Here is a 26,323-nt window from a genome sequence, read left to right as displayed (position 1 = left end):
GATTATTTTCGTTTTACAATCAACTTCCTCAAATTCGTACATAAGAATACTACCCTGCCTATAACGCTAGTCATTAACTGTTTAATAGATAGCCCACCTACTTCCTATAAAGTAAGTATTTTATATTTAACTTACCCTACTATTGAACTTTCTATTAATTAATTTCCCCTCTTTTAATAAGTAAAAAAGTAATTTATTATTAATTTTAATAAAACCCCTATCCCCTTCGAATTCTTCAACAACGCTACGTACAATACTAAAGGCAACGATATTATTATAAGTAAGACCAATAGAAATTAATAGAATAAATAATAAGCGACCCTAATTCTATATATTTTTATAAATAGATTTTAGTAGTTAAAACCGAAGTAGATATTTAAAGGTACGTTAAATACTAGTCGAAAAAAGATTATAAATAATATATATATATATTTTATTATTTTCATTATCTTTTTAACCCTTCCCTTTTATAACCTCTTATTCACATTTATCTTCTTTAATTATATCTATTTTCTTTATTTACATCCACCTCCTTCCTCTACCCCCTAGGTTATACCTCTAAACTATAAATTACGTATAAGACCAAAACTAATAGAAAGTGCCAATACCGTATTAATCCTACTACCTGCGGGCAAATAAGTAATAATCCGAACCGAGGCGGGTAAATAAGCATAATAATATACGCTATAAACCTAAGATTTCCCTTTCTTTCTATTTTTTTCCCTTTTTTCTTTCTTTTCCCTTATAGCTAGTACAATTATTAATTTAGAATAAGATTTTAACCCGACGGAAGGGTAAACCAGTACTATATCCTTTATTTATTATTTACAGGTAAATAAGTTATAATATAGGTAAAAGCGAGTAAATAGTATATTCCCTACTTAGTTATAGGAAAAAAAGAAAGAAAAAAGGAAGAAAGTAGAAATTATACCTTTTTTTATTTTTTTTCTTTTCCGTTTTTAATATCCTTTTATATAGAGGAAAAAGCGGTATATTACTTAGGAGTAACCGTCGAATTCAACGAAACAGTATATAATAACGAAAAATTTATAATTAAATAAATTTATAAAGAATTAAATAAAGAGATAAGTACTAATAACAACAAAATATTATTAATTATAAATACCACTAGGTTTTACAAAAGAAAGGATATATTTAATACCCTCGATAAATATAATATTAATAGAATTATAATTCCCAGTAGTCTTACCCCTTTATTGCAACCCTTCGATACTTATATTAATAAATTTATTAAAGTATACCTTTTCAAAGTATATAATTGTAACGGGGACACCACGGTTAATATATGTGCTAGTCGTATAGCTTAATTGAAGTTTTATAAAGAAGGAAAGTTCTATCTAAAAGGCGGCTCTACTAAAGATACGAGGTTTTGATAGGGGCTATATAGGTATAGCTATAGCGCTTTATAATAACTCTAGTCAATAACTAGAGCGCTATAGCCCAAGCCTTAACCCTATAATATTACCCCCTTCTTCCCTTCTCCTGCCCCTTCACGCGTTCGCTCCTTCTATTTCGACCGACGTAGGCAATAAGTAGCGGCGTACGTATATACGTACTTTTAGAATTATATATAAAAACCCCTCCCCCGACTTCTTTTCCCTTTTTTTCTCTTTTCCTCTTTTTTCTCCAATCGTTGTTCAAACTACTAAAGTAAATATTACTATCCCTTATCTAATTATTCGCTTACTTTCCTTAATTAAAGTAAATACTTCGCTTAATTTCGTCCGAACTATCCCCGTTACTATCTCCGTTTTAGCCATTTAAAAGCGAAGGCTTATTTTCGCGATTTTTGTATAATTTCTAATCCCTTCCTAAGAGGCCGCCGTCCGTTATAAATATATTAAAAACTCTGTCGCTACTCCTAAGAAGACTAGATTTATTAAATTTAAATACTTATTAATAAATCTTCCCTATTATTCCTATTTTAAAAAATTGTCGTTAACTTTACTTATTCTTTAAACGGACTATAAATTCTCTGTAGTCCCGTATATTTTATATTTAAATATCCTCCGTAAGTACTATACTAAACCTAAAAACCAGGCGTATATAGTCTACTATAATAACGGTAAGTAATACGACCGGGCCTCGTTTTTAACTTAAAAATTCGCTATAATTTAGGAAGTGGCGACTTTTGGTAAAGAAAAAAAGAAAGTTTTCGGATATGTTTGTAAAATTATAATAATTTAATATTATATTACCGAATTATATAAAGATAGTATTATCTTCCTGTAAATCTCTTCCATTTTATTTATTTTAATAAAATAGATTTCGGTTAACAAGATTTTTTAAATAGGAATATAGTTATTTCCTTTCAACCCCTAATAACGCTACTGCTACTCCCCCGACCCCCGCCGCTCTTACTACCCCGGCCGCTCTTCTGACTGCCGCCCTCCCCTTTAAGGAACTTATTATAATAAAATTAATAGCCGGTTTCGAATTATTCGAAAAATAATTAAAGGTTATAAAAATTAAAAATAATTAGAAGTATAAAGTACTAAAAAGGAATTAGAGAAATTTAAAATCGATATTTATTACCTTCCCTTTTTTTTCTTTATTACTATTTCTATTATTTTGTATATTCTGTATTATAATATTCGATTAATTTATTATTAATATCGGTTAAACTATATTTCGCTTCGAAATAATTTAAAGCCGCTATATTAATAAATTTTCTTAATAAATCTTAAAATTATTGTATTTAATTAATCTAATTAATTAAAATTATTCTACAATTTCTTTTAATTATATAATAAAAGATTTTATTTATGTAATATTCCTTCTCTTTATCTATTATAATAATTAGTAGTTAAGAATCGGTAGTAATTTAATTTAGTAAAGGGTCTTTACGAACCTTCTTAAATGGGTTTATATAGAATTTATTAAAAACTTTTAATAAGAAGTTGGAAAACTCTACTACGAAAGGGCTAAAAAATTTAAATACTATATATTTTGCGTAAACCTAATTAAACTTCTTCTTAAATCGTGCTATAATAAAAATTTTAAAGTTTAACTAAACTTTATCCCCTACTTTAAAGATTTTAATTAATTACTTTTTATAATTAGTAAAATGCTCCTAGTTTCATATAGAAATTACTATGATTATTTAATATAAATCCGTAATTTATTATAATATTATAATAAAATCCTTAGCTCTTACTTACAGGTTTTTAAAATCTACTTCTATTAGAAGAATTATTAGGGTGATTGAGGATTGTAAATAATAACCGTAGGTAGTAAAGAATAGAAATATATTAATAGAGGTATTAATTCGGCTATTAGTTGCTAATTATATTATTAAGTACTAATAATCCTAATCGTTTTAGGTATAATTGATGAAAACTTTTAAAAAGGCCTATACCTCCTAATTTATTCTCTTGAAGCTACTATTAATTTAGAGGTAAAAAGCGGTATTTAAAAATTAATTGATATTGAATAAATTGTAGAAATATTTTTAAAATCGGTTAATCTAATTAATACCCCTATTGCTAATAATAAATTATAATTATTTATAATATTATATAAAATACTTAAGGAAGATTTCCGCTATTATTTCTATATCTATAGTTAATACTAATTCTAAAATTACTAATTTATTAAATTTATTTTTAATAATAAGGAGGTTAATATAGCCCCTTATAAGGGGGGAAATTAATAATAAAATCTATTTAAATATTTCTAAAGAATTAATTTAGGATAGGAAGAAGTTTTAATAATTTTCTTTTCTAAATTTTCTAATGTTTTAGCTTATTACAAATATTGTTATTAGCTAAAAGTCGACGGATATAAATACCTATTAACGGCTAATAAAAATTTCTATTTACAATATAAATAATATTTTCTTTTCCGGGGTACCTAAGAGTTTTCGAATCGTATACTTTTTAAATAATACGGGCATAGAGAATTTTCCTTTTAATATTTTTAGAATAAGCAATCGCCATCTTTTACCTATCTTTCTCTTAGGTAAGGATATTATTGAAAATATACCCGCTATAATTTACTTTTAAAAAAGTAAGTAGATCGGGATCCTACTAGGTAAGAATTAGGGTTTTAATAAATAATTCTTTTGATTTCTTAAAAGTTATATTATATTATTCAGTCTATTTAAAGGAGACCCCCTTACTTATAAGGGCTATTAATAATTTTATAACCAAAGAGAAGTTTTTAATAAATATTTGGTATTGAATTATTAGTATAGATGAAACTTTTATTAAAAAGATTTTTAAGGGTTTTCTTTAGTATTAAAAGCTTTTTTCGTAATATACTATAAAGGTAATTATAAGAAAGAAATAATTCTTTACTATTTTCGCCTCTTTTAAACTTAATTTTATAGTCGACGTTTAAAAGGTTAGGATTAACTTTATCAGCCTCCTCTTATTTTTAAACGAATAAGTAATCGTATATTTTTATAGGGATTATTTTTCGTAATTCTTTATTTATTATACCAATTTTAAGTTGGAGGGCCTTTTTAATATTTTGTAGGTTTATTACGCTATTTTCTTTCCTAATCCTATTTATTATAATTATAATCGTAGTTATTAAATCGTATACTATTTTCCTAAATTCCTTAGTCTTTAAGGAGAAACTCTTTAGGGAATATCCTAAATATAAGATTTAGTAACCGGTTACTCCGTACTAAAATCTATATTTATAAAGAATAGAGTAAGCTTTTATTGCAATTAATTATAATTTCTTTAGAATAATAGGGAATTCTAATTTAGGGACTACGTAAATACAAATAATAGATTTATACCTATAAATATCTACTTTAAAATAAATAATCCTTTTAATTTCCACCCCTTCTATTTTTATTAAAGTTCCTTATATTTATTTTTTAAATATAAGTATAACGGGAATTTTTAGCCTTTTAATAATACTTTTACTAATTATAATATAGTATTAATAAATTTTATTAATAAAAGTATAGAAATAATCTTTATCATTAATAATAATAAGTATTTTAATAATATTTATTTTTATAGGTCCTAAGAAACTCTTGATTCCCGTTTCCTTACTTAATACTTTAGAATACTCTTTTATTTGAGTTTATAAAAGAATTATTCTTTTTCTAATTTTTTAAAGGAAAAATATTTATTACTATTTTTTAATATAAGTTCTACTTTAAATTTAATTTTAATAAATCTAATACTAATAGGGGGACGTTATACCGGGTAATATATATAGTTGCTAATTATATACCCGCTAATTCTATAATGGAAATAGAGATTTGAAGTATAGCGCTTGTCTCTTTCGTCCTAGGAGACTTATTTAGTACGCTTAATATCCTTATTATTAGGGTTGCCCTTTATTTTAATATAACCTATTGTAATATTACCGTCTATATCCTTAAAGTATTTAAAAATAGGGGTAGGGTTGTGCTAGGAAAAGGAATTTTAATAACGATTACTATATTTTTTATTATTACCCCTAATATTATAGAAAGTTTTATTAATGTTAAATTTCTATGCAATATCCTTTAATTATTTAATATAGAGGTTATAAGTTTCGGGTATACGGATTAAAATTAATTAGTCATAGAGAACGTTGAATATAGAAGTTTCTAACTAAGTTAATTTAGAATTATTTTCTTAAATAGAATTTTTAATTTTCGTAAAACTCTTTTCAAACGTAAGGAACTAATTTAATAGGGATTAATTTTTTCTCTATTGTATAGTACGTAAGTAGGTTAAAGTTAATTTCTTTTTGTTCTTATTATTAAAAATTAATTCGAAGTAGTTGAAGAAATCCTTAGGTCTATAGGTACCGTTAATATTACTATAGCGCTAAAAGGCTTCTACCTTAATTATTTTACCGGCTAGGAAAGCGTTCAATAGTATTAACCAGCCCGATTTATCGCTAATAATAATTCCCGCTGACCTTTTTTCTTCGTATATAAAGTGTAGTTAGGTAATATAAAAATTAAATGTAGAGGGGGTTCCGTCCTACTTCGGCTAACGAATATTCTTACGCTTAGAATTATAGTAGGGAGTAACTTTTTATATAATACCGATTGTAGTATTTAAAGTAATAATAATTATTGCAGTACTTATATTAATATTAAGGGGGTTCTATTAATTTTAAGTAGTAGGCTATATATTAAGCGCTATTCTTATTATTTGGGCGAATGCGTTGCTAATAAATAGCGTCCTAGTGAAATCTTCCTTCTCTCGTACGAAGCGTACGGCTTCTCTCTTTACAACTTCTTCTTATTTTACGGCTACGGCGGCTATAGCGGCGGAAAATTCTATAGGAATTCTAACTACGGTTATTTAAGTAAGTAAACTTTACTCCTACTATTATAGCGGCTACTCATCCTATTCTATTAGGTTCATTATAATAGAACCTAATATAACGGGGATAGTATAGTTAATATAAGTACTAGTCGTATAGTTTAATTGAGGTTCTATAAAGAAGGAAAGTTCTATTTAAGAGGCGGCTCCACTGGATATACGAGGTTTTGATGGGGGCTGCATAGGCACAGCCACGGCGCCTTATAACAGCTCTGGTTGATGACCAGAGCGCTACAGCCCGGGCCTTAGCCCTATGACAATAATAAATATATTGAAGAAAAAGAAGCCCAGGATGGTGAATTCAATAAATAGACCCTATTGAAAAAAAGGATTATATTTACCAATATTATTATATGAGCTCTTTAATTTATTAATTAAAAGAACCTTAATTTAGTAGCTAAGTCCTTTATTAATTATAATTTTTCTATATAGCTTAATGGGAAGGAAGACTATAAAATTAAAATTAAAGGTATTAATTAGGAGAATATCGACTTTATTAGATTCAAGGAAGCTAATAATACTATTATTATTAATAATACCTAATATTTGGAACTTAATAAAGAGGCTACCCTTAACGAATTATAAATGAATTATTTGGATTATACTATTAATTAGCTGCGGTCCCTCTATAGATAATAGCGGATTTTTGGCTTTAATAAATTTAAGAAGCTTGAATTCGTTTTTATATTTCGATAGGCTAATTATCATACTATTATCGAACTATCTAACAGTTTAGACAATATAATATTAGATATTAAAGAGGAGGAAGGAAGCTTAACAGTACTGATTTTATTAGACTAGTATTATTACTAGTATTAATCTTCGTTTTTATTTTTAATAACAATATACTCTTTTACCTATATAAATACTTTACCTTCTTACTACTCTCTCTTAATACCCTATATATTGTTTTTTCGTTATCGCCTCCCTTTCGATTTTATAAAATATTTAATTAAATAATTCTTATTCAAAATATACTTTTTAATGATATTCCTTTACTATTTTCGAACTTAACTAAAATAATAGCCACCGCTTTTAAAGGATAAACTAGTAATATATGTAAACTCAGAGGAGGAAGGTTGCCGGTAAATAATATTATATTTGTTATTAACGGTAAAAACTTTAGTATTCTTAAAGTCTTTGTTTGCTGCGGTGCCCTGACTGGCCTATAATGATAGCACCAGTACAAGGTTGCTACAGTGAACGATGCACTTGTAGCAGAGCGGAGCGGAAGCGGTAGGAAGTACGACAGCAATGCTGAAGGAAGCAGCGTAGTTGCAAGTACAATAAAAGGATGTTGTAAAAGAGGTCTTAGAGAGGACTCTGCTCTCAAGACAGAAGATTACAGTGGACTCTGCACTGTGAGAAAAGACTATATTGTATTGCTTGACTTGTGCTTACTTGCTTAAGGAGTGACGAACTGAAGGAGAGGAGAGGTCTCTATATACATGGACACTAAGCATCTAGAAGCTTCTGTTGAATCCTGTGATGACAAATCAGTCTGGAAGAAATGCTAGCTAAGTTATAAGACTCTAGAATACAGTGGCAAAACCTCTTGTATTCTAGTACATTCTGTGGGGACTGAGTCAACTGATTCCGTAGAAGGAATAGTTCAACTAGCCTTCTATACTACAAGGTAGTACAAGGCAGTTACAAGGCACAGTACTAGCCACACGTTAACAGTCTTTTATTACGTTTGTAAAACGAAATTAAATTTAGTCAACAATATAAATTATATAGCTATTTATATATAAACAACATCAATAGTCCTAAGGTTAATACGAAGTATGGTTTTATATAGAAGGATTGAAAATATTATCGTTTTTATAGCTAGTATTGTTAATTAATGTATAAAAAGGATAAAAACGATGAAATTAATAGGAATTAGAAGGTTAGTAGTTTCTAAAAGCTCCTCTTTTACCAAGCAGCCACGCTAGTAGGGGAGGCTACTTTTTTCCCCTATATAAACCAGTTAAACCCCCTTATACGGCTACGTTAGTTACCCTGGTTGCAGGCGCCCACCTGGCTGCACTAAACTACAAGGAGGTTAGATAAATCCTATTTGAATGAGAAAAAGCGGTAGAGCGACTGTGTAACTGCCTAGCGCGACTGTGTGGAGCTATACAAATTTGAAGGCCGTACGGGTCTCACCTCCAAAGTTGGCATCAAATTTGCGTAGCCAAAATTATAACAACCATTACCGGAAGTCCTTATTCTAAACGACAACAATTAAAGCTCAAAACCACATCTTTTCGAGCGCCGAATTCACATTCATACGCGGGAGCCTCTTACCGGCCCCCTGCACCCCCGGAACTAACCCTAACTAACCCTAACACCTCACCCTAACACTAACCTTGGGGTCTTTGGGTATGACTTACACCTTGTCTCCACACAGTCGCGCTAGACAGTTACACAGTCGCTCTAGTCACCTCGTTCGTAAGCTTCTCCTCTCATGTCACAGATTTTGTTGGCCGTGTCAGCTATCTCCGAGGAGGGACCCGAGCGAGGGACGGCGTCTGTCAGTGCAGTCTCCGCTGCCACAACGAACCCGCCAGGGTTGTCACCGTTTCAAGCCGGCAGTCCTGACATGAATGTGCATTGCTTGGCGCCTATGAGACACTGCACTTCCAGTGTTCGATTTAGCGCCGTGAGCGCCTATCAAACGTTCTGGATGCTTGTCTCAGGTGCCGATCTCGCTGGGACAATTGTAGAATTTTTTGGAAAACGAAACTTCAACCACTGTCATCGTGAAGTGTAGGTGAACTACCTCTAGGATGTTCTTTGAAGACACTGAATTTGTGTTGAGCTGGGAAAGGTTAATGAGCAGACCAGGTGCCAAAATGTGCTCAACTGGGATGTGACCTGGAGTCAAAGGGAAGAAATCCTCAATCGCAAAACATTAGTCATAACATGCTCTATTCAGGAAGGTGCTGGGGTGCTCTACCTACTCAACGTTCCCAAAAAGATAGGAATTGTTGCGATTCTCTCTTCAGAGTTGTGATCAAAAAAAAGATAGTTTTCACAATACCAAACAATAATGAAGAGGCGTCGATACAGTGAAGCGATGACCTTACCGATAATGCCGGTCCGGGCGACTTATATCGATATCCGCCAGCTATAATTACCGGTAACAGCTACCGATCGTGAAAGGCCCCCAGTCGCCGCCATTCGGATGCGTCCATTGACTCCATTCAGTCTTTGTCAGCCACCGCCTTCACACTCCATGTTCCCTGTGTTCCGAACTACGGTACCCTAGTCGGGTATCTCCCTTCCCCCTCATTTCGACTGTGATCTGGACCCGATTCGTCCTCCACTTGGACCACCGTGAGGCTGTGAACAAGCTTTTGAAATTGGAGCTAGTAAAGAGAAGGGGGAGAGCAAAAAGGTAGGGAATCGGTAAGGATTTTAGTCTTGGCTCATTTTTACCAAACACCACCCACGTTGCTTGGCTTTTCCACTTTCTTCTGCTTTTCACCTCATTCCCGTCTTTATTTCCTTCGATTATTTCCATCGCTTTTCATCGTCACACAAGTTCCCCCAATCGCTTGTCATTTCACAACCGAGCTGGGTTCCCCAGTGGCGTCCAACGGTCCATCATTCTCACAACTCTTTACTCTTGGCATCCCGCTCCAATTCCGCCTGAATACCAAGCAGTCGAACGGCAACCTCTTATTCCCATCTGCAAACATTCCCGACTGCAGCATCTGTGCTGCTCGTCTGCCGTCATCAATCAAGGTTTGCGTTATTCCCGAGCCTACCACAACACAGCTGGCCGACGGAAAGGGTGACAAACAGTCAAACACACAAGTCAAGTGCCGAGGCCGTTGGTGATTTGCACCACGTTCTTCGATAGAGCGGACCCATTCACACCCTGCCCGACTGTCCGCTCGGCTCCCGGGGCTACCCCAGCTGCGGACTGACGCAGCTCGGCGCATGTGTATGTCTGGGCATCCTGTCGGTGACAATCAGCGGCGCCTCGGCAACGGCAGCAGTCGTGGTTCGATGGATCCGCATCCGCTCTCGTCAGCGGACCCGGTCACCGCTGCCGCATCCGCACACCCAAGATATCTGCCGGGTCCGGTGGATACCAGATCCCGACCCGGGCCCGTGAGTCTGGCCCATCCTGGCCATCCGGGGCCGATAGTCCTCACCCCGAGCTCGGCCACTTCTTCCACCGTGTACGCCGCCTCACCGAGTCCGGCCGATGCATCGTACCCTTCGCACTATCACCACCAGGGTCACCACCACTCCCACTCCCACTCCCACTCCCGCTCCTTGTCCAACACAAGCAGTGTTACAGCCGCCGCTGGACCCGGACCCGGACCCGGTGGTGCATCATCATCAACACCAACCCCATATGGTACCCTGTTAACAAGAGCTGGAGCGGCGGGGTACAACAACAGCAGCAGCAGCAGCATCCACGTTGCTGGCGTTAAGCGCGAACCCACCGATGATCTACAAGGCGTCAACGGGGACTACTCCTCCAACGGTCACCACCACAACGGACCCTTGGCCGGGCTTGGCGGCACCACTTCCAGGTGGAGTGTCAGTGGCCCGAGTGAGAGCGTCGAGGGAGATAGCAGTACCGCTTCGCCGACGTCGACAATAACGGGAGGTGGAGGACCCCAGCGGAAGAAGCAGAAACGGAATAAACCGACCTTGTCGTGTTTTGAGTGTGTTGAGAGGAAGACGAAGGTGAGTTTGGTCGTCAAGTGCATGGCGTTGATATTTCCTCTCATCTGATGTCATTGTGTACCCCCCTTTCATCCGAACTTGAGCTTATTTTGATGACGCATTAACACTTGCATCAGTGTGATCGCGGCCGACCTCATTGTTTAGCATGTAAGTTTCTCCATACTACTTGAGTCCTCATCATCTACTTACCATCATCTAGGCATCAAACGCCAAACGGAATGCAAATATGCCCACGTCGCCAACCTCCTTGAGTAAGTGCATCCTCCCCCCACCCCCTCAGGACACATTTACTCACAACCTCCCAGAGAAACCTCCCGAAACGCCGCCAACGGCCGCCGAATGACCAAACCACCACGGAAAAAGACCGATCAGGCGTCCTCGAACACCAGCACCCTCCCCACCGTCCTACCCAACGCCGCAGACCGCATCTTGAGCAACGGCCGAATACCCCTCGGCTCCATAGCGACCTCAACCGGCCTCCTCTCCAACGTGCCCTTTTCCGCCCCCGGCTCCTCCAACGTCTTCGGCATCGGCTCCGAACACCCGTTTGCCAACTACTGGACCTGCAACGGCGGCCTGCCCGAAGTCATCGACGTCCTCCCAGCCAAAATGCAGGTCGACCTCGTTCTCGACCGATACTTTGAATGCGTCGACCCCGTGTATCCCATGATCCACCGCCAGACGTTTTTCGCGGACTACGAGCACTTTTGGACTCTGAGCCTGGAGGAGAAACACAAGTGCGATTCGGCGTTTATTGCGCTGGTCTTTGTGATGCTGGCGCTGGGCACGCAGTTTGTGGAGAGTAAACTCAGCGCGAGGGAGCGCCAGCAGACTGCCGAGTTTTATGCGAGCGCGGCGAACCAGGCGTTGAGGGTGGGGAGTTATATGAGCATGGCGAGCATTACGAGTATTCAGGCCATGGTGTTGATGACGTACTTTTTGATTAACGATAATCATGCTTCGGATGGTTGGGCGTTTGGGGGGATTTTGGTGCGGCAGGCGTATGCCATGGGGTTGCATAGGGATCCCAACATTGGTATGTCTCTCTCCCTCTTCCCTTCCCCCTTCCCAACTCACCTACTAATTCCCTTAACATGTAGTCGTCCCCACAGCCCCCCTCTTCATCAAACAACAACGCCGCAAAGTCTGGCAAGCCGTTCTCTTCCAAGACACCTTCCTCACCGTCCTTTTATCCCTCCCCCCCTCCGCCACCCACACCGACGTCAAAGTCGAAGACCTAGTCTCCAACCTGGACCCCTCCTCCTCCTCTTCCTTGTCGCAAATCTCCATCGACGCCTGCGACGACCCCACCGACATCGCCTACCTCCGCGGCTCCTGGACGCTGGCCAACCTCGTCCAAGAAGCCATCTGCTCCCCGCGCTCCTTGGATGTACCCATCTGCACCACGGTCCGCCACAAATCAAAACTCGTCGCCGATTTCAGGGCAGTCTACCGCTCGTTTCCGGATATTTTCCGGTCCTGGGACGTGGCCATGTTAACCCAAATGGCCGAACGCAACAAGCGGATCGTGCGCCAAACCCTTTTTCTGAGTTCAAACTACTTCCACAACCTCATGCTCGTGCACGCGAGCGAGAGCGCAGACGTGCCCGTCAATGTGCGCGGAACGCTGGAGGCGGCGCACGATGCCATCACGGCTTTCTTTGTGCTGTTCAGCTTGTTTGAGACGGAGGCGAGGGTGTGGTGGGTTTTCAACCATCGGGCTTTTCTGGAGGCGCTGTGTATTGGGAATGTGTTGAGGGAGGCGGCCAAGGAGGAGGGCGGGGTGGAAGCCATGGCCAAGGATCCCTTGTTTGTTAGGGCTAGGGGGGATATTCGTGAGTTTTCTTTCTTTCTTTCTTTCTTTCTATCTTTGTGTTTGTGTTTGTGTTTGTGTTGTGGGGGTGATGGGGATGATAAGAAAAAAAATGATGATGCATGCTGACGATGACGACGAAAAAAAACAGATCAAATGATTAATATCATGAGGGCAATGAGTGAGGGCGAGCAAGGGTCGGAAACGGCGAGGACGAGGGTGCAGGTTTTGAGCGAGTTCCTAGTTTGAATGAGAGGTTGAGCGAGCGAGCGAGCGAGCGTGCTTGGTGTTAGGAGTTGGAAGAGCGATGAGCGACCGACCAGCGATCAATGACAAGAACCAACCCTATAAGAGATACGATTACAAAACAGTGACGATTTTGCGATATAACTAACAGGCTTGGAGCAGGATACTGAAAGTATATTCCGTCCATGGCGATGATGGATTGCGCAAGGACAAGAAGAAGAAAGACACCCACCCCAAAATCACTACCTATGAAATACTCGACAGACCAGTGAACGACGTCGTAGCTGCCATACTAACCAACGCTTTTCTATCAAGGACTATCCCATCTGTCAACAGCGACCACCGAGACGGAAGGGAATACCCGACACAACACATTGTCGGCAAAGTAGTAGAAGGAAGGGGAAAAGAGTCATACTAGACAGGTAGGCAACGTCGACAATATAATCTGGCCAAATGATGAACACTAATACATACGACCATAGATGGTAGAAAACTCGGGATCCCGTCCGCTCTCCCATAGATAAGCTACCAATCGCCTGACTAGTAGTTGGGTCGGTGACGACCAGCGAATCCCAGGTGTTGTATGTTTTTTTTGCCCTTTGTTGCATACCTTTCTGCGTTTTGCTTTTTACCCAGCGGCAGTTATTAACCTGTGCTGGCTCTCTGATCCCTGTGGGTGAAGGGTTGATAATTTCCTCTCTTGTGAACGAAGTCGGAGCTGCCATACTAACCAACCAACGCTTTCCTATCAAGAACTAACTATCCATTGCCATCTGTCAACAGCGAACCACTACGGCAAGAACAAAAAAGAAAGGGAGCAAAAACCAAAACATACAAGCACCAGGTTGATTCGCCAGTCGTCAACACCGATCCGACTACTAGTCTGGCGACCACTGACCTACTTATCGAGAGGAGATCGGACTGACGGGATCCCGTCGGAGTTTTCCCAGCGCCTATGGTCGGTCGTATGCGAATAACATTTACTTTCCGTCAGTGGTAAGCGGAAGAGTCGGGAGAACTGAACTGCTTAAATATTGTTTAGGGGTTGGTTACCTGTTAGTGTGAGGAGAATGTCATGTATAGATAGATAGATGTAGGAGCGAGAGAAACCGAACCAGCAGCGGCTGCCTTGCTCATTAGTTTAGATCTACCGTCCGAAGACGAAGGGAAAAGTAGTACTGGTGTTCAACGCTACAGTGCGGACAATTCTACAAATACAAACCCCTATTTCAAGGACGTTGTGAGAGAGGAATGATAGTTCAGACCTGACTTACGAAGTCAGGAAAGTAGGTATTGAGACAATCTACACCACCAAAAATGCCTAACTATTCACTTTCGAAGATCGATGGATAATATGATTGTTTGAATATATGTCATTATTCGACATCACCATGTATATGGCCTATCTACTCAGTTAAACAAAAGAAAGATAATGAGAAAAAAACAAGATTGGCGACATCTCAAAGGTCGCCGGGGTATATAGTTGCAAGGTACTCGGTGCTCAACTCAAGCTCAGCTCAGTGCTGTAATGCGTGTGTGGTATATGTGAAAAAAAGCAAACGACCTCCGTCTCCTATCCCAGGGTATAGTCTCTCCTCTTAAGGCTTAATAGACCTTGTTCCTTCCGTACCCATTGGTACGACGTGTGTGTATTCCTTGGATGGGCCATGAAGCAAGCATCCCGTTATCCCATTCTATCCAACCGATCCATCCCATCCTAGTGTCCTGGTGTCCTTAGGTTCCCTCATCACGATCATTTGCTTCGTTTGCGTTCGTTTGCCTCACCCTCTTCTCGTCCCTGTCGATGCCGACCAAGAGGCAGCCAAAACACCTTATAGGTGCCTCACAGACGCCAGTGTCATTGCGTCGTACTCCTCTTCGGCGGCCCTTCCACCAGCGGCACCTCCTTCACCGGCTCACCCAAGTTCGTCAACAACCCACCAGCATCCACCAACTCCAAGTCGTGTCCCTGACCTTGGCCATGCCCCAACCTCCTCAGCCTTCTCTCCTCCGACGAATACGTTGGCAGCTCATCACCCTCCCCATTCTCTCCCATCTGCGGTATGCTCTCCAAATCACTCGTACTCTTCGGCCTGCTCCTCCCTCGTCCCCTACTCAAACTCCTTCTGCTCGTCAATGGAGATAAAAACCCTCCCAGATCTTGCAGCAACGCTGCCGATCCTCGGCGCAAGCCATTGGCACTGGCGGGCATGGCGGGCACGGGAACGGTGTTGGGGCGCGGTGGCTCGACGGTGGTGGAAGCGGAGGATCCTCGTCGACCGCGGGTGGGTTCGTCGGAGAGAAGACCGCCGTAGTCGAAGAAAGAGACACGGCGGGGGGAGGAGAGGATGGGGAGGTCGTTGTGGGTAGTGTTGCGCGGCGAGCCGGGTTGGCTTGGTTGGCCTGACATAGACATCAGGTAGTCATCACTACGGGCGGAGGAGCGAGCCTGGGATGAAGAAGATGGTGGAAAATCCCACGAGTGGATGGCATCGCGGTCGTGGTGGTGAATTTGGGCCATAGGGGCAGGGGTGTAATAACCGCCGCCGTTTCCGTCCGAATAGGGGATCAGCCGTTCGCGCAAATCGGGCTTGACGCCGTAGCCGACGTCGCGGACCAGATCCTCGTCGGAACCCCAGTGACGCAGGGTAGGGCGGCGGCCACCGTTGGGGGCGCCCCCGCCGGGACCCGAGCCGGGGGAGCGCTCGAGAGAACCGGCGGCGATGGAGCCGTATTTGTACTTGCGCTTTTTGACACCGCGGTCGCGGACGAAGGAGCCGAGGACGAGGGCGTTGGAGGCGGCGGTGGCGAAGAGCAGTTCGACGGAGGCGTATAAAGAGCGGGATTGTTGGGAGCCGTGGGCGCGGATGATGTGCGGGACGCGGTAGACGGTGACGCCGACGACGCCGAGGGAGAGGGAGAAGAGTAGGACCAGCTGGATCTTGCGGGTCAGGCTCATTTGGGAGCGGATGATCATGGGGATGGGGAAGAAAACGAGGAGGAGGTCGGTGATGATGTTGCAGACGGCCATGGTGATGAGTTGGGCGTAGCCTTGGCGGCATTGACCTCCAGGGTCCGGAAGGACTTGCCAGTACATGTGGAAGGGCCGGCATTCGACGAGGTCGGAGATGATGACGGCGACGAAGGTGGTGACGAGGGTGACCCGAATGAAGACGAGGGTTATTTCATACGAACGCTCCCAGCTGACGTTGAGCCGTTTGAAGAATTCCAGAATGGCGTATTTGAGAATCCATAGCCTGCAGACCGTCAGTGAGGTTTCGGGCAAGAAACAATGAGCGCCATGTCTCAGCCAGTACTCACGTCAAGGCATAAAGCACCCTGCTGAGCAGCACCAAGCCACTCGCTATTGTCTTTTTCCTAATTTGGTCCTCCGAGAGCCGAACAAACGAAAGATCGGCATTGTTTGTCCCATGAACCAATATAAAATGGACGCAACCCATGCGCAGTAACAACGGCACCAAAGCCAGAGCGGCCGTCTTGTCCTCACTGAACAGCTTCTCGGTCCGGACGAAGCGGCCACACACGCGCAGCAGGATCAGGACGACGCAGAAGATGGTCATCCACCAACATACCAGCAAGGTCGGCTTGTCGGAGCTGAAGGCGCGCCATGGAGGAGGGTCCGAGTAAAGAGTCATAGTGATGGCGGCACCCGGGACATGCCGCCCGTCATCCTCCGGAGAGGGACGAGCGGAGAAGATGGTATACCCCGATGCGAGGGTTTTGTTTGAGTCGAAATGGTCCGTGAACAGGGCTGACTGTGGTGCTGAAACGGCGTTCCTGGATCTGACTCGGGTGGTGGTTTTAGACTTCTAGGCTGCTGTCTCCTGGGTTGCTGCTTAATGGTCCTTCTTCGTCCGATGGCGTCTCAGAGTTCGGATGACGGAGATCTGTGCGTAAGACTTTTCGGACGAGACGATGTCAAGGCGGATGTACAGCTGTGTAATAATTCGGCGACGATAATATGAACTGAGTGTCGCAAAGCGTGGATATAAAGTTTTCGGTTTCGTTTAGTGGTGGTGGCGGTCCTCGTATGAGCATGCTATGGTTGTTCTCTGATTTCGTCGCCGAGGATAAGGATATGACGAGGATGTAGACACTATCGAGTATTGAAATGTGGTCCGAGATAGACAATGCCTTTGTTTGGTTGACAGGTTTGAAGAAGCTATCTCAGTCGTTTGTTGATATGGAGATTGTGGGAAAAGAGGAGAAGAAGGTAAAAGGCTAAGGTTGGGGCTGGAAAGGATAGATAGACGACCTTTCGTCAAGGGCTGTCAGAGGCGAAGCGAGGCAGAGCCTGCAAGTGTCGTTGAGTGGGAAAAGTTGAAGCGAGAACCGAAAAGCAATGTCGATCCGCCTATCCTTGGTGGGACTGGAAATTCAAACAATGGCAGCTGAGAGTGAGATGGGGCCAAAACAGTAAGTACCTTTGTATCTTTTGATACTAAAAGGTCGGGTGAGAGGTGGGTGCGGGTCACTTTTGATGTGACCTGATGGAGTGATGCAGGAGGAGGCTGGTGGGTTCGTTGGTGAGTGGGCAAATTTGGGAGGAGAGAGGCCAAGTACTGTGTAAATGCAATGGAACTTTGACTTCCCCTCTCCCCAATCCTGCGTCTCATCCTCCAATCCTTACCTCTATTTGCTGATATGATGACCTGGGACTGGATGACCAGCACCCCAGCCTGCCCTGCTGCTCTTAGAGAACTACCTGCTGCTTGGTAGCGAATCCCGTCATCCCGTTTGGTAATCGAGCTTCCTATTGCGAGGCGCCTGCCCACTTGGGCAACGACGTCAGGGCAACACACTTGATATCAGCCTCTGAACTCGGAGTAGGAAACCGAGCATGGTCAAGGTAATCCGAGTGCGAGTGAAACAGTCTTATCAGGGCGCTCCTGGTCGGCTCACTCTTGGCGGTTTGCATGTCACCATTTTGCCAAGTGTAATAATGAGGGAGTGCATGGCGACCTGGACACCCCTTGCTTTTCCTGGTGATAAGTAACGAACGAACGAATCGGCAACGTAGCGAATTAGCGAATGGATCTGAAGCGGCAATGAGCGCCGGTGCTTTTGGCGGCTACCTGTAGGTTCTAAGCCGTGATGGTGATAGCGCAACGGTATTCGCTGATTTTACCTGAAATCGGGAGAGCTTGAGAGAAAGAGAGATAAGACTAACAGGAGTCCGTCACTAGCATCGCAATTTCCACGATCCAGGCCCCAGTCTACACAGTAGTAGCAGTCTTGGCGCTGGGCGGGAGGCGGGAGGAGCATAACATCCGCATCGCCGTCTCCTCTTTAGGGCTTGTGAACAACAAAACAAGTGCCGTTGATGCCATCATGCTTGCCGACTAGACCAAGACTCCGTTTTTGCCTCGTGTCCAGAAAGCAACAATGCAAATCATCATCTGGGAGGTTGAGTGTCGTGTCAATCATATGCGGCATCAATTCCGCAGTGGTAGATTGCCAATTGCGCAAGTCAGCGTCAGTGCACTGCGGGATAGCATCGGATGGATGGGTCTCGCAAAAGTCAAAAAAGACAAAAAAGACACCGGCCACCGTCCGACTGAAGCAGCCAAGAACAGGGAGTTCTCCGTACCGTTTAATAACGCACGGTAGCACCCCCACTCGCGTCGTAACCCTACCTATCAAGCTTCGTTCCGGTGTCAAGAGAAGTGGAAAGGGTTCAATTTTAAACTCTGCTCGGCAGTCCAGATTTTGAAACACACAAGGCCGAAATCGATATTCCCACGTGTGAACGAGGAAGTGTGTCCACCTTGGAATAAAAGATGATGAAGCTCGTGAGTCTGTCCTTTTCACTCGGTGTTGTTGTCAGAGGCCAGGGGATCCACTGGGCGTGCACGTGCCCAGCTGGACTGGGATATACAGGATTTTTATCCAGATGCCAGAGCTTCAAGTCTGCAGAGCCAGTCTTACACACACACACACAATCAAGCCACGTTGAACCCCATATCGATTATTACCAGTAATATCACAGTTGTGCCTCGGGAGTCAGGACCTGTGATTGGTCTGGCCCAGAAGGCAAGTCACCGAGAGCTAACGCCGAGATCACTTGCTTTACGATCCGCGCACGGGTGCATTAGCTGCCCAGGCGTCTCCACCCTATACTCCGCCCATTTTAATCTTCACCAAATGTTCACTCCTCTCTTTCCAACTTTTCTTTCACCGCCTGTGAGAAACTTGAATGCAAAATGCAAAACTCTTTTGACGCTCAATGCAGTTAACTGTTCGTGAGTTTTCTCCTTCTCTCTTGACGCAATGCGACAACCCGCGTTTCGGTTACACGATTGGAACATTGCCCAGAAAGATTGGCAAGGTTGGTGAAACCTCACCTTGATTAGCCCAACTCGTATCTCCCATCCCTTTCCCCCGTCTGCCTCCCACGCCTCTTTATGCTCCTGCTATCATCACACAAAGCTCGTTGCAGAATGGTTTAGGGGACTGCCCCATTTATCAAGTCCGTTTTCTGTCAGTGTCACCAACTTTGAGACATGGAGGCGTTGAACGAAATCCACAACAGACCGGAGGTTCTTCCGTTTTATTTTTGGTCATGGATATTGGGCCTCTTTTTGGGCTGTAGATCTGCTACAGATGACTAACGTCTGATGAGTACCAAGGACACATCCTTATTAATTCCAGCATCATCTCCCTCCTCGTTCATCGTGAAGAGGAGTTCCTCTTTTCTGACTTTCCTTATCCACTACAAACGAAATGATGCTTGCTCCCCTTCCCCTATTCCCGTGTCTCGTCCGAATGGACAGTCCCAACCGTTTGGCACACCCGGGAGCCGGTTTTGACCCCCGTTACACGTGTACTCCCAGCTCCGTGGATGATCGAACATGCTAGACTGTACGATGGAGAATGTTAATCCGGAAGAGCGGGCGGAGCAAGACGAAATACTGTACTCAAAGCAGCAATAAGCTTCAAGATGATGGGATTTTCAAAGTGTGCCATTGCGGCGCAGATCCGGCCAGCTTGTCCACTTTGACGAGAGCTACGGGATCGCATCCTTTGATCACCAAAGGTCTCCTATCCCCTAATCCGACAGACCTCCCGTCGGTCGTTATAAAGGCTGTCCCATCAACTTGGTTAGTATACACCACTCTGTCGATGCAAGATTCAGGCGGTTTTCTTCCGCCTTGCCAAACCAACGTTGACGATATTGGTAGCGGCATCTTCCCATGTTCCCTGAACTCTTACACAGGGTTTCCTTTGCATTTACCCACGAATAAGAGAACACAAAGCAAAAGTCGCATGCACTCCTATTCCCAAGTCACCGTCACCATTACCACCTATCCGTTGTTACACAAAAACAACCCGAAATCTCGCTACCCAACTACCTTCTCCCTTGGGTGAATTATCCCGTCCCGGATCCCGCCTCGGAACCAACCCACGAATGCAGCAAGCCAAGTTCAAGTGAACCAACACACATACATACACCCGACAGACCGTTACCGTCTCCTCGGGACGGAAAACTCAACGCCCTAGACCCGTACCAGATACTGGAAACCAAATTGCAAGTTACAGCGCATTTTCTTTATATTAAGTGTCACATTCCCACGCATTCACACGCATATCTCCTACGTACGTACACACACGTACTCTGACGAGTCAAAACGCTCTGTCGGTATATTGAGTTACTGTGTACAGAATGGGCTTAAAGTGGTGGCGCGCCCGGGATGGGGGTATCACAATCACATGCGTGGTGGTTGTTGGTGACGGGTGGTGACGGGAAGTGGCGGAAGGATGGAGACAAGGGGTGGTGAAGTAGGTAGGTGACGGAGAAATAAATGGCTTGCGACGCGTGTGTTGACAGGAGATGAAGGAATAATTGATACAAGAGCACTTTGGGTCGCGTCACGAAGGGGGAGGAATATTTAGTTACATTGTCGTCGTCATCAAAGCTGCTGGTGGGTGGTCACTGCACTTTCTGACCGGTCGTATAAGTCCTTCGGTGGTTCAGACTCAAAAAAAGTATCCTCGTTTGGCGATGATTCCATGACCAGTGTGCCATTCTTTCTGATCCGGTGTTAATGAGCTGACTGCACATGTTATTGCTCACAAATATCAACTCTCTGACGGTGTAGACTCCGAGAGTGCTTGTAGCTCTTTGAGTGGGTGTACACCGGACTGCCATCAATGCAAGGACGCCTCACGTTCATTCGAAACGACCCCAGTGCCAAAATGACTTTATAGCTGAAGGAAACTTGCATCATGGCTCTTCGACACTGAGCATGAGATTGATGCGCTACTGACTGGTGATAATATTGCTTAGGAGTTAGTGCCCGATTGATAATTCTAGATACAGTGAGACAAGAGAGAAACCGAACCAGCCGCGCGGCCTCTCTCATCAACTTTAGACACTTGGTCTCTCTCACGCTGTAATTCGTTCTTAAATGGCAAGTTGACTATTCATCATTCCTTCCTTCAATAACGTCCAACTTCCTCTGGTGATAACACACCCGTAAGCTTGGTCAAGTCACGAACCGCACTCTCCCCCCACCTAAGGCCAAACCTCAACCTTCTCCCACTCCCCTTCCACCTCCCCGCCCGCCTCCTTCGACTGATAACTGTTCCCCCTCCACAAATACAGCCACCTTCTCGGCCTCCTCGCATCCGACAAATCGACCTGGTCCACCTCGGTCGGCACAATCACCACCACCCTAAAATTTTTTCTTGCTACCGCATCCTGCAAATCCTCCACCTCCTGCCCCAGCTCCTCCCCCTTTCCGGGTGGGAACGCCACCGGCTGCCCCGGCGGCGGCCCTTTGAATGTCCCCCTCATCACCGGACTCAGGTTCCCAAAGTGCGCCGTCACCTCCCTACTCCAGCTCCACCCCTCCTCATCTTCTTTCTGTTTGCCGGGAACCCTCCTCATCCTCTGCCGCAAAACCTCCCTTATTTTCGCCGCTCCTTCGCTGTCGGCATCAGGACCTAACAACCACGCCGACCCGCGAATGCGCCACTGCGTCATCACTTTCTTCTCTTTTTTGTTTGATGGATACTCATGGTCCTTAACAGACTCGATCCAAAACACAGCCTCAACCGGTCCTCCCCCTCCCGTCATCCCTCCCCCTTCCTCAATCTCCTTTGCAGGAGCGGTATCAACGATCTCCGCGCTCTTTTCCATCCTGGCATCCGTCGTGAAGGTGAGCAGGTCGCTTTCGTACACCGAAGGGTTCAGTTCAGCCGGGTTCTTGTCGCTGGCGGGAAGCTGCGCCCAGAGACCGCGGTAGATGCATGTTCGCGCTCGAGGAAGGACGGGCACGGTGGAGGAGAAGGGCGTGGGTGTGCTGGTGGAGGAGAAGGTGGGTGGTAAAGGGTGGAGAGTGGAGAGGGTGAAGGAGCGAGAGGAGGGCGGGAGGGAGGTCAGGTGCGAGAGGAAGGGGGAGAGCCAGGGGGGTGGGGTGGAGGGGGAGGGTTGGCGGTTGTGAGGGTGGCTGCCGGTGGCGGTGGTTGAGGTGGACATTTTGGTGGTGGTTGGTAGTTTTGTTGACTTGGTCTTGGTGGTTGCTGAAGTTGAAGTCGGTCAGGTGGTTGTGAGGAAGCGCTTGATGAGTGGTTTGGTGTAGCTCGGTGGTGATGTTTTTGAGATCCTTTGAGCGAGACTGGACTGTTGGCGAGAGACAGGTCTTGTTTGACAGAGAGCGAGATGTGATGTCGAGTCTCAGGTAGTTGTTCAGAGGCAGTCTAGCCACTATTCATCGATGACGGTGGTGATTGAGAACGGGTATTGAAGTCTGCAGTGCCCTCGTGGTTTTGACGGCCACGCTTCCAGTGATGCTGGCCAACTCAAAGGACTGAACTGAAAGGCAGTCGCGATGTTTGTTTGAAGGATACCGAAGCAATTTAGTGAAGGAAAGAATAGTTTTGATGTAGGACAAACAAACAAAAGTCGCGGCTGCTATGATGACATACGGCCCCGATCCCGCCAACGGCTGAAATGTCTTACCCCACACTGCGATGACGGAGTTCGATCGGCCTACCCCGCCGTTTGCCCCATACAACCCCCAACCATCAAGGTGCTTGCTCCTTTGAAAGAAGCTCACAAGTAATCAAAAGCAATATTTCGATAGGACTACGATTCTTGCAAAAAGAGCTTGAGGGTTTGACAAGAACTCGGTTTAAGTTAGCAGAAACGCCGCACTCCACCCCCCAAGAGCACGTCAGCCTCCTCCTACAAAGGAACGGCCCGGTGCTAGGTAGTTCTCGCCCGCACTCGCCTGCGCAGGCCTGGTATAGCTACGCTTTGATGATGACGAATCGGATGAACTGAGCCTCCATCACGTTCAATGGTCTCCCAAAGAGGTTGGTAGTTTTGAAATACTTCAGGTGTTAAGGAGGAAGAATAATGGTAATCTCTTTGACTGAGACCAACGGACTTTCTTGCTATGATCACTTTTCGACCAATGATGTGTTATGGTTGCTAACAATTTCCATGGCTTATACAACAAATGCTTTTAATACATTCAAGTAGCACTTTATAGTCATATCTTGTACGACTTCTCTCTTGGCGAAAACGTGTGTTGGTCGTGGTCAAAGGGGATGTGGTGGAGATTGGTCGTCTACCTGAGGGAACTCCGAAGTCAAACATCTACCGGACAAGATCTTCTTCAGGGCTTTCGAAATCTGGAGGATCATATGCCAGAAATCTAGGTTTCAAAACTGCTTAAGAATATGAGCCAAATTAACGGGTGTCGTTGAATATGGTCAATGCAATGCTGGCCTTTTGCGGGTATACAATTCTATCTACCGCGGATGACGTTGACAATTCTAGTTGTTGGTCCTGGATGTTGAAGATAGGTCAGGGGGCACTTCTAGCTCAAAAGAGCAGCCTGACATATTATACTCGGTGCTGCATATGCCCATTAGCAAAAAAAAACATCCAAATTGCTCTGATATCTCCCATTTCGAAATTCATCATGATAGCTCGGATATTCTCTTGTCGGTATCTCAAGCTACGTACAAAAGCCACACTCCATAACGCCTTTCTTTCTTCTCTTGAAAGAACAGAAACTGATTTCCCTGTATCCCCCATAATGCTAGAATGGTTAAAAAACGCCCAAGTTTTTGTATTACACAACCGAACCCCCTTTGTCCGCTGGTGCTGCTGCCGTGCTTTCTTTCTTGCTGCTTGCTGGCCGTCTCTCTTCCCAAGGCTTATTTATCCAGTCGCCCTATAGTCGAGTTCTCTGATTCCCACACCAGACCCGCGCTGACCGGACAGTAGTAGTAGTAAAACTCGTCGGATTGCTGCAAACCAAGAGGGGATTTTTGATGGATCAGTGTAGAGCTCAGCCCGCCAGCCCAGCTTTTCCCAGCCGCACGCAACCACCCCTTCTCTCACGCACTCACGCACGCACGCACGCGCGCGCCCCCCTTATACGCAAAGCCTGTAAGAAGCATAGCGACCCGCCGTCTCCGACACACGAATGATCTTGACCACCTGGCCCCTCTTGAGTCCCAAATACCGCGCAATCGGATCCTTGCTCAAGATTCTCGGCAGCTGCGTCTCCTTGAGTCTGTACCTCTTCAGGAGCGCGGCCTTCTCCTCCTTGGACAGCAGCACGTGCTTGGGCACGAGCTCGTGGTGGGTGATGTTGACCAGCAGGTCCTCCTCCAGGAAGCACTCGACCTGGGTGTACTGCGAGGTGACGGACATGACCTTGCGGGCCTGGGCGGAGAGGGGGACGGCGGTGATGAAAATGCCGGCTTTGAACTTGTTGTCGGAGCAGTGCGTGACGAACTTCTTCATGACCGAGACGCCGATGGAGCCCTTCTCGGTGCAGAACTCGACCCAGATGGTGCCGCATTCGGGAACGGGGTTGGGGTTGGAGGGCGTGGGAGGGGCGGTGAACTTTTTGATCATGGCTTCGGAGGGGCGGGCGGAGAATTGGAGCTTGGCGCGGCTGTTTTGATGTGGTCATGTTAGTTTAGTTGTTCTCTTGTTTGGGTTCGGATGCGACGCGTAAAGTGGTGGTGATGATGGAGGGGAACTCACTTTGGTGTTCCATCCTCGTTCGTGTATTCAGCCTTGAAACGCTCGAGCGAGATCTTGACTTCGTCTTCTGCCAACTCGTAGCCCTACAGTTGATGCGTCAGATAAAGTCGAAACATGGTGGGTGATGGCGCGTTGAGCAAGCGCGATAAGGATGGCGTACCCTGTCCTGAACCATCTCGTGAACAGTTCTCCAGGCTCTCCACAGGCGGGAGACTTCCTTGGAGGCGCTGGTGGGGCTGCTGTCGTCCTCCATTTTGGCTGTGTGTATTGGCAATCTTTTGTCGTGTGGTTTTGTCGTCGCGGAGTGGTGATGATGTGGGGGTTGCGCAGGTGAGATGGTTCGGCGATGGTGGATGGCTTGTGGTGGACTGATAGCTTGTTACGAGGCTGTAAGGACAAAGGCTCTCAAAAAATTGCGGGAAGGGTGGGTGTCGCAAAAGACCAGTGGCGTGGCCGCATTGATCTGAACGCCCACTCCCCGGCCAGGTTTCCACGCCGGCCGATAAGAAAAGGGTCCACAATGAGGTTGCCTTCACCCCTGTCGGACATCAAGCGCGCAGATGGTCTGTGCTGCACTTCAATGTCCGTTGGTCGGCTTCTGATTGTTCGTTGAAGTCTGTGTTCGGTGATGGCGTGCTCTGGTTTCGGAGTTAGGACGTGAATCACAGGATATTCAAACATTATCTTTCTTGTCTAGTACATATAGCACAAGAAATCATTTCTTCCCTCGCCGACGTTTCGTTCTCAAAGACTTGAGGGACATCGCTCGGCAAGTGAATTGGCGTTCGAGAGCCAATTCAACCAATCATCATCGTCCAAGCATCCAACGCACATAGCGCACAGGCCAAGACGGTGTCGGGAAAGGCCACGATCTGCGGATCTGGAACACGACACGCCTGGGGCGGGACAAATTTTGGAAATTTTGGGAAGTTCAGGGCCCGCATTTTGGGGAACTGGCGACTGAATTGAGGTTTCAAAGGTTCCCGTTCAATTGTCAATTGCGGACGGTCTGGCAGTCTGGACCCCATGTTCCACTATAACCACATACATACCTAGGTAGCAGCGATTACCCTACACCCTACAGGACCCGAAAGCGGTCTTCGGACGTCGCGTGCACTGCCTTACTTCAGTTGTAGCCGACCCACGCCTGCCCTTGGCTCAGTGGTCCCCCTCCTTTATCTTACCATTCCCTTCCTTTCGTCCATCTGTCTCTTCTTTCCTTCTTTC

The 26,323-nt window shown here is 44.6% G+C and overlaps 4 protein-coding genes across 4 annotated transcripts; 1 reads left to right on the top strand and 3 right to left on the bottom strand.

Moving 5' to 3' along the window:
• The first annotated feature begins 10,030 nt into the window (after nucleotides 1–10,030).
• On the top strand, nucleotides 10,031–13,228 carry B0H65DRAFT_322126 (fungal-specific transcription factor domain-containing protein). Its single transcript, XM_062823422.1, has 6 exons — nucleotides 10,031–11,003; nucleotides 11,120–11,150; nucleotides 11,203–11,254; nucleotides 11,309–12,039; nucleotides 12,104–12,838; nucleotides 12,968–13,228. Exons 1-6 carry the CDS (start codon nucleotides 10,242–10,244, stop codon nucleotides 13,063–13,065), a joined length of 2,409 nt encoding a protein of 802 aa, XP_062677861.1. The 5' UTR covers nucleotides 10,031–10,241; the 3' UTR covers nucleotides 13,066–13,228.
• Nucleotides 13,229–14,920: 1,692 nt separating this feature from the next.
• B0H65DRAFT_434749 (uncharacterized protein) lies at nucleotides 14,921–16,718 on the bottom strand (the record flags this gene model as incomplete). The annotated part of the gene is made up of 2 exons (XM_062825151.1): nucleotides 14,921–16,319; nucleotides 16,384–16,718. 2 exons carry the CDS (start codon nucleotides 16,716–16,718, stop codon nucleotides 14,921–14,923), a joined length of 1,734 nt encoding a protein of 577 aa, XP_062677860.1.
• A 4,697-nt stretch (nucleotides 16,719–21,415) lies between these two features.
• On the bottom strand, nucleotides 21,416–23,042 carry B0H65DRAFT_321965 (uncharacterized protein). Its single transcript, XM_062823420.1, has one exon. It carries the CDS (start codon nucleotides 22,562–22,564, stop codon nucleotides 21,599–21,601), a length of 966 nt encoding a protein of 321 aa, XP_062677859.1. The 5' UTR covers nucleotides 22,565–23,042; the 3' UTR covers nucleotides 21,416–21,598.
• Nucleotides 23,043–24,376: 1,334 nt separating this feature from the next.
• Nucleotides 24,377–25,621, bottom strand: B0H65DRAFT_321953 (DNA-directed RNA polymerases II 24 kDa polypeptide). Its single transcript, XM_062823419.1, has 3 exons — nucleotides 25,257–25,621; nucleotides 25,097–25,179; nucleotides 24,377–25,004 (listed from the first exon to the last, which is right to left on the bottom strand). Exons 1-3 carry the CDS (start codon nucleotides 25,347–25,349, stop codon nucleotides 24,476–24,478), a joined length of 705 nt encoding a protein of 234 aa, XP_062677858.1. The 5' UTR covers nucleotides 25,350–25,621; the 3' UTR covers nucleotides 24,377–24,475.
• Between the last annotated feature and the right edge of the window lie 702 nt (nucleotides 25,622–26,323).

The sequence above is a fragment of the Neurospora tetraspora genome (assembly GCF_033439725.1).
Source record: "Neurospora tetraspora strain CBS 560.94 chromosome Unknown B0H65scaffold_8, whole genome shotgun sequence".
Lineage (NCBI taxonomy): Eukaryota > Fungi > Ascomycota > Sordariomycetes > Sordariales > Sordariaceae > Neurospora > Neurospora tetraspora.
Note: the sequence above shows the minus strand (reverse complement) of the source record. Positions and strands in the feature narration are given on the sequence as shown.

Bases quoted from the DNA above. Each gene is read 5' to 3' on its own strand.
- B0H65DRAFT_322126 (XM_062823422.1), top strand. From the start codon at position 10,242: ATGTGTATGTCTGGGCATCCTGTCGGTGACAATCAGCGGCGCCTCGGC. The intron at 11,255-11,308 runs GTAAGTGCATCC...ACAACCTCCCAG, and splicing joins CACGTCGCCAACCTCCTTGA to AGAAACCTCCCGAAACGCCG. The intron at 12,040-12,103 runs GTATGTCTCTCT...CTTAACATGTAG, and splicing joins GCATAGGGATCCCAACATTG to TCGTCCCCACAGCCCCCCTC.
- B0H65DRAFT_321965 (XM_062823420.1), bottom strand. From the start codon at position 22,564: ATGTCCACCTCAACCACCGCCACCGGCAGCCACCCTCACAACCGCCAA.
- B0H65DRAFT_321953 (XM_062823419.1), bottom strand. From the start codon at position 25,349: ATGGAGGACGACAGCAGCCCCACCAGCGCCTCCAAGGAAGTCTCCCGC. The intron at 25,180-25,256 runs GTACGCCATCCT...CATCAACTGTAG, and splicing joins ACGAGATGGTTCAGGACAGG to GGCTACGAGTTGGCAGAAGA. The intron at 25,005-25,096 runs GTGAGTTCCCCT...ACATCAAAACAG, and splicing joins AACGAGGATGGAACACCAAA to CCGCGCCAAGCTCCAATTCT.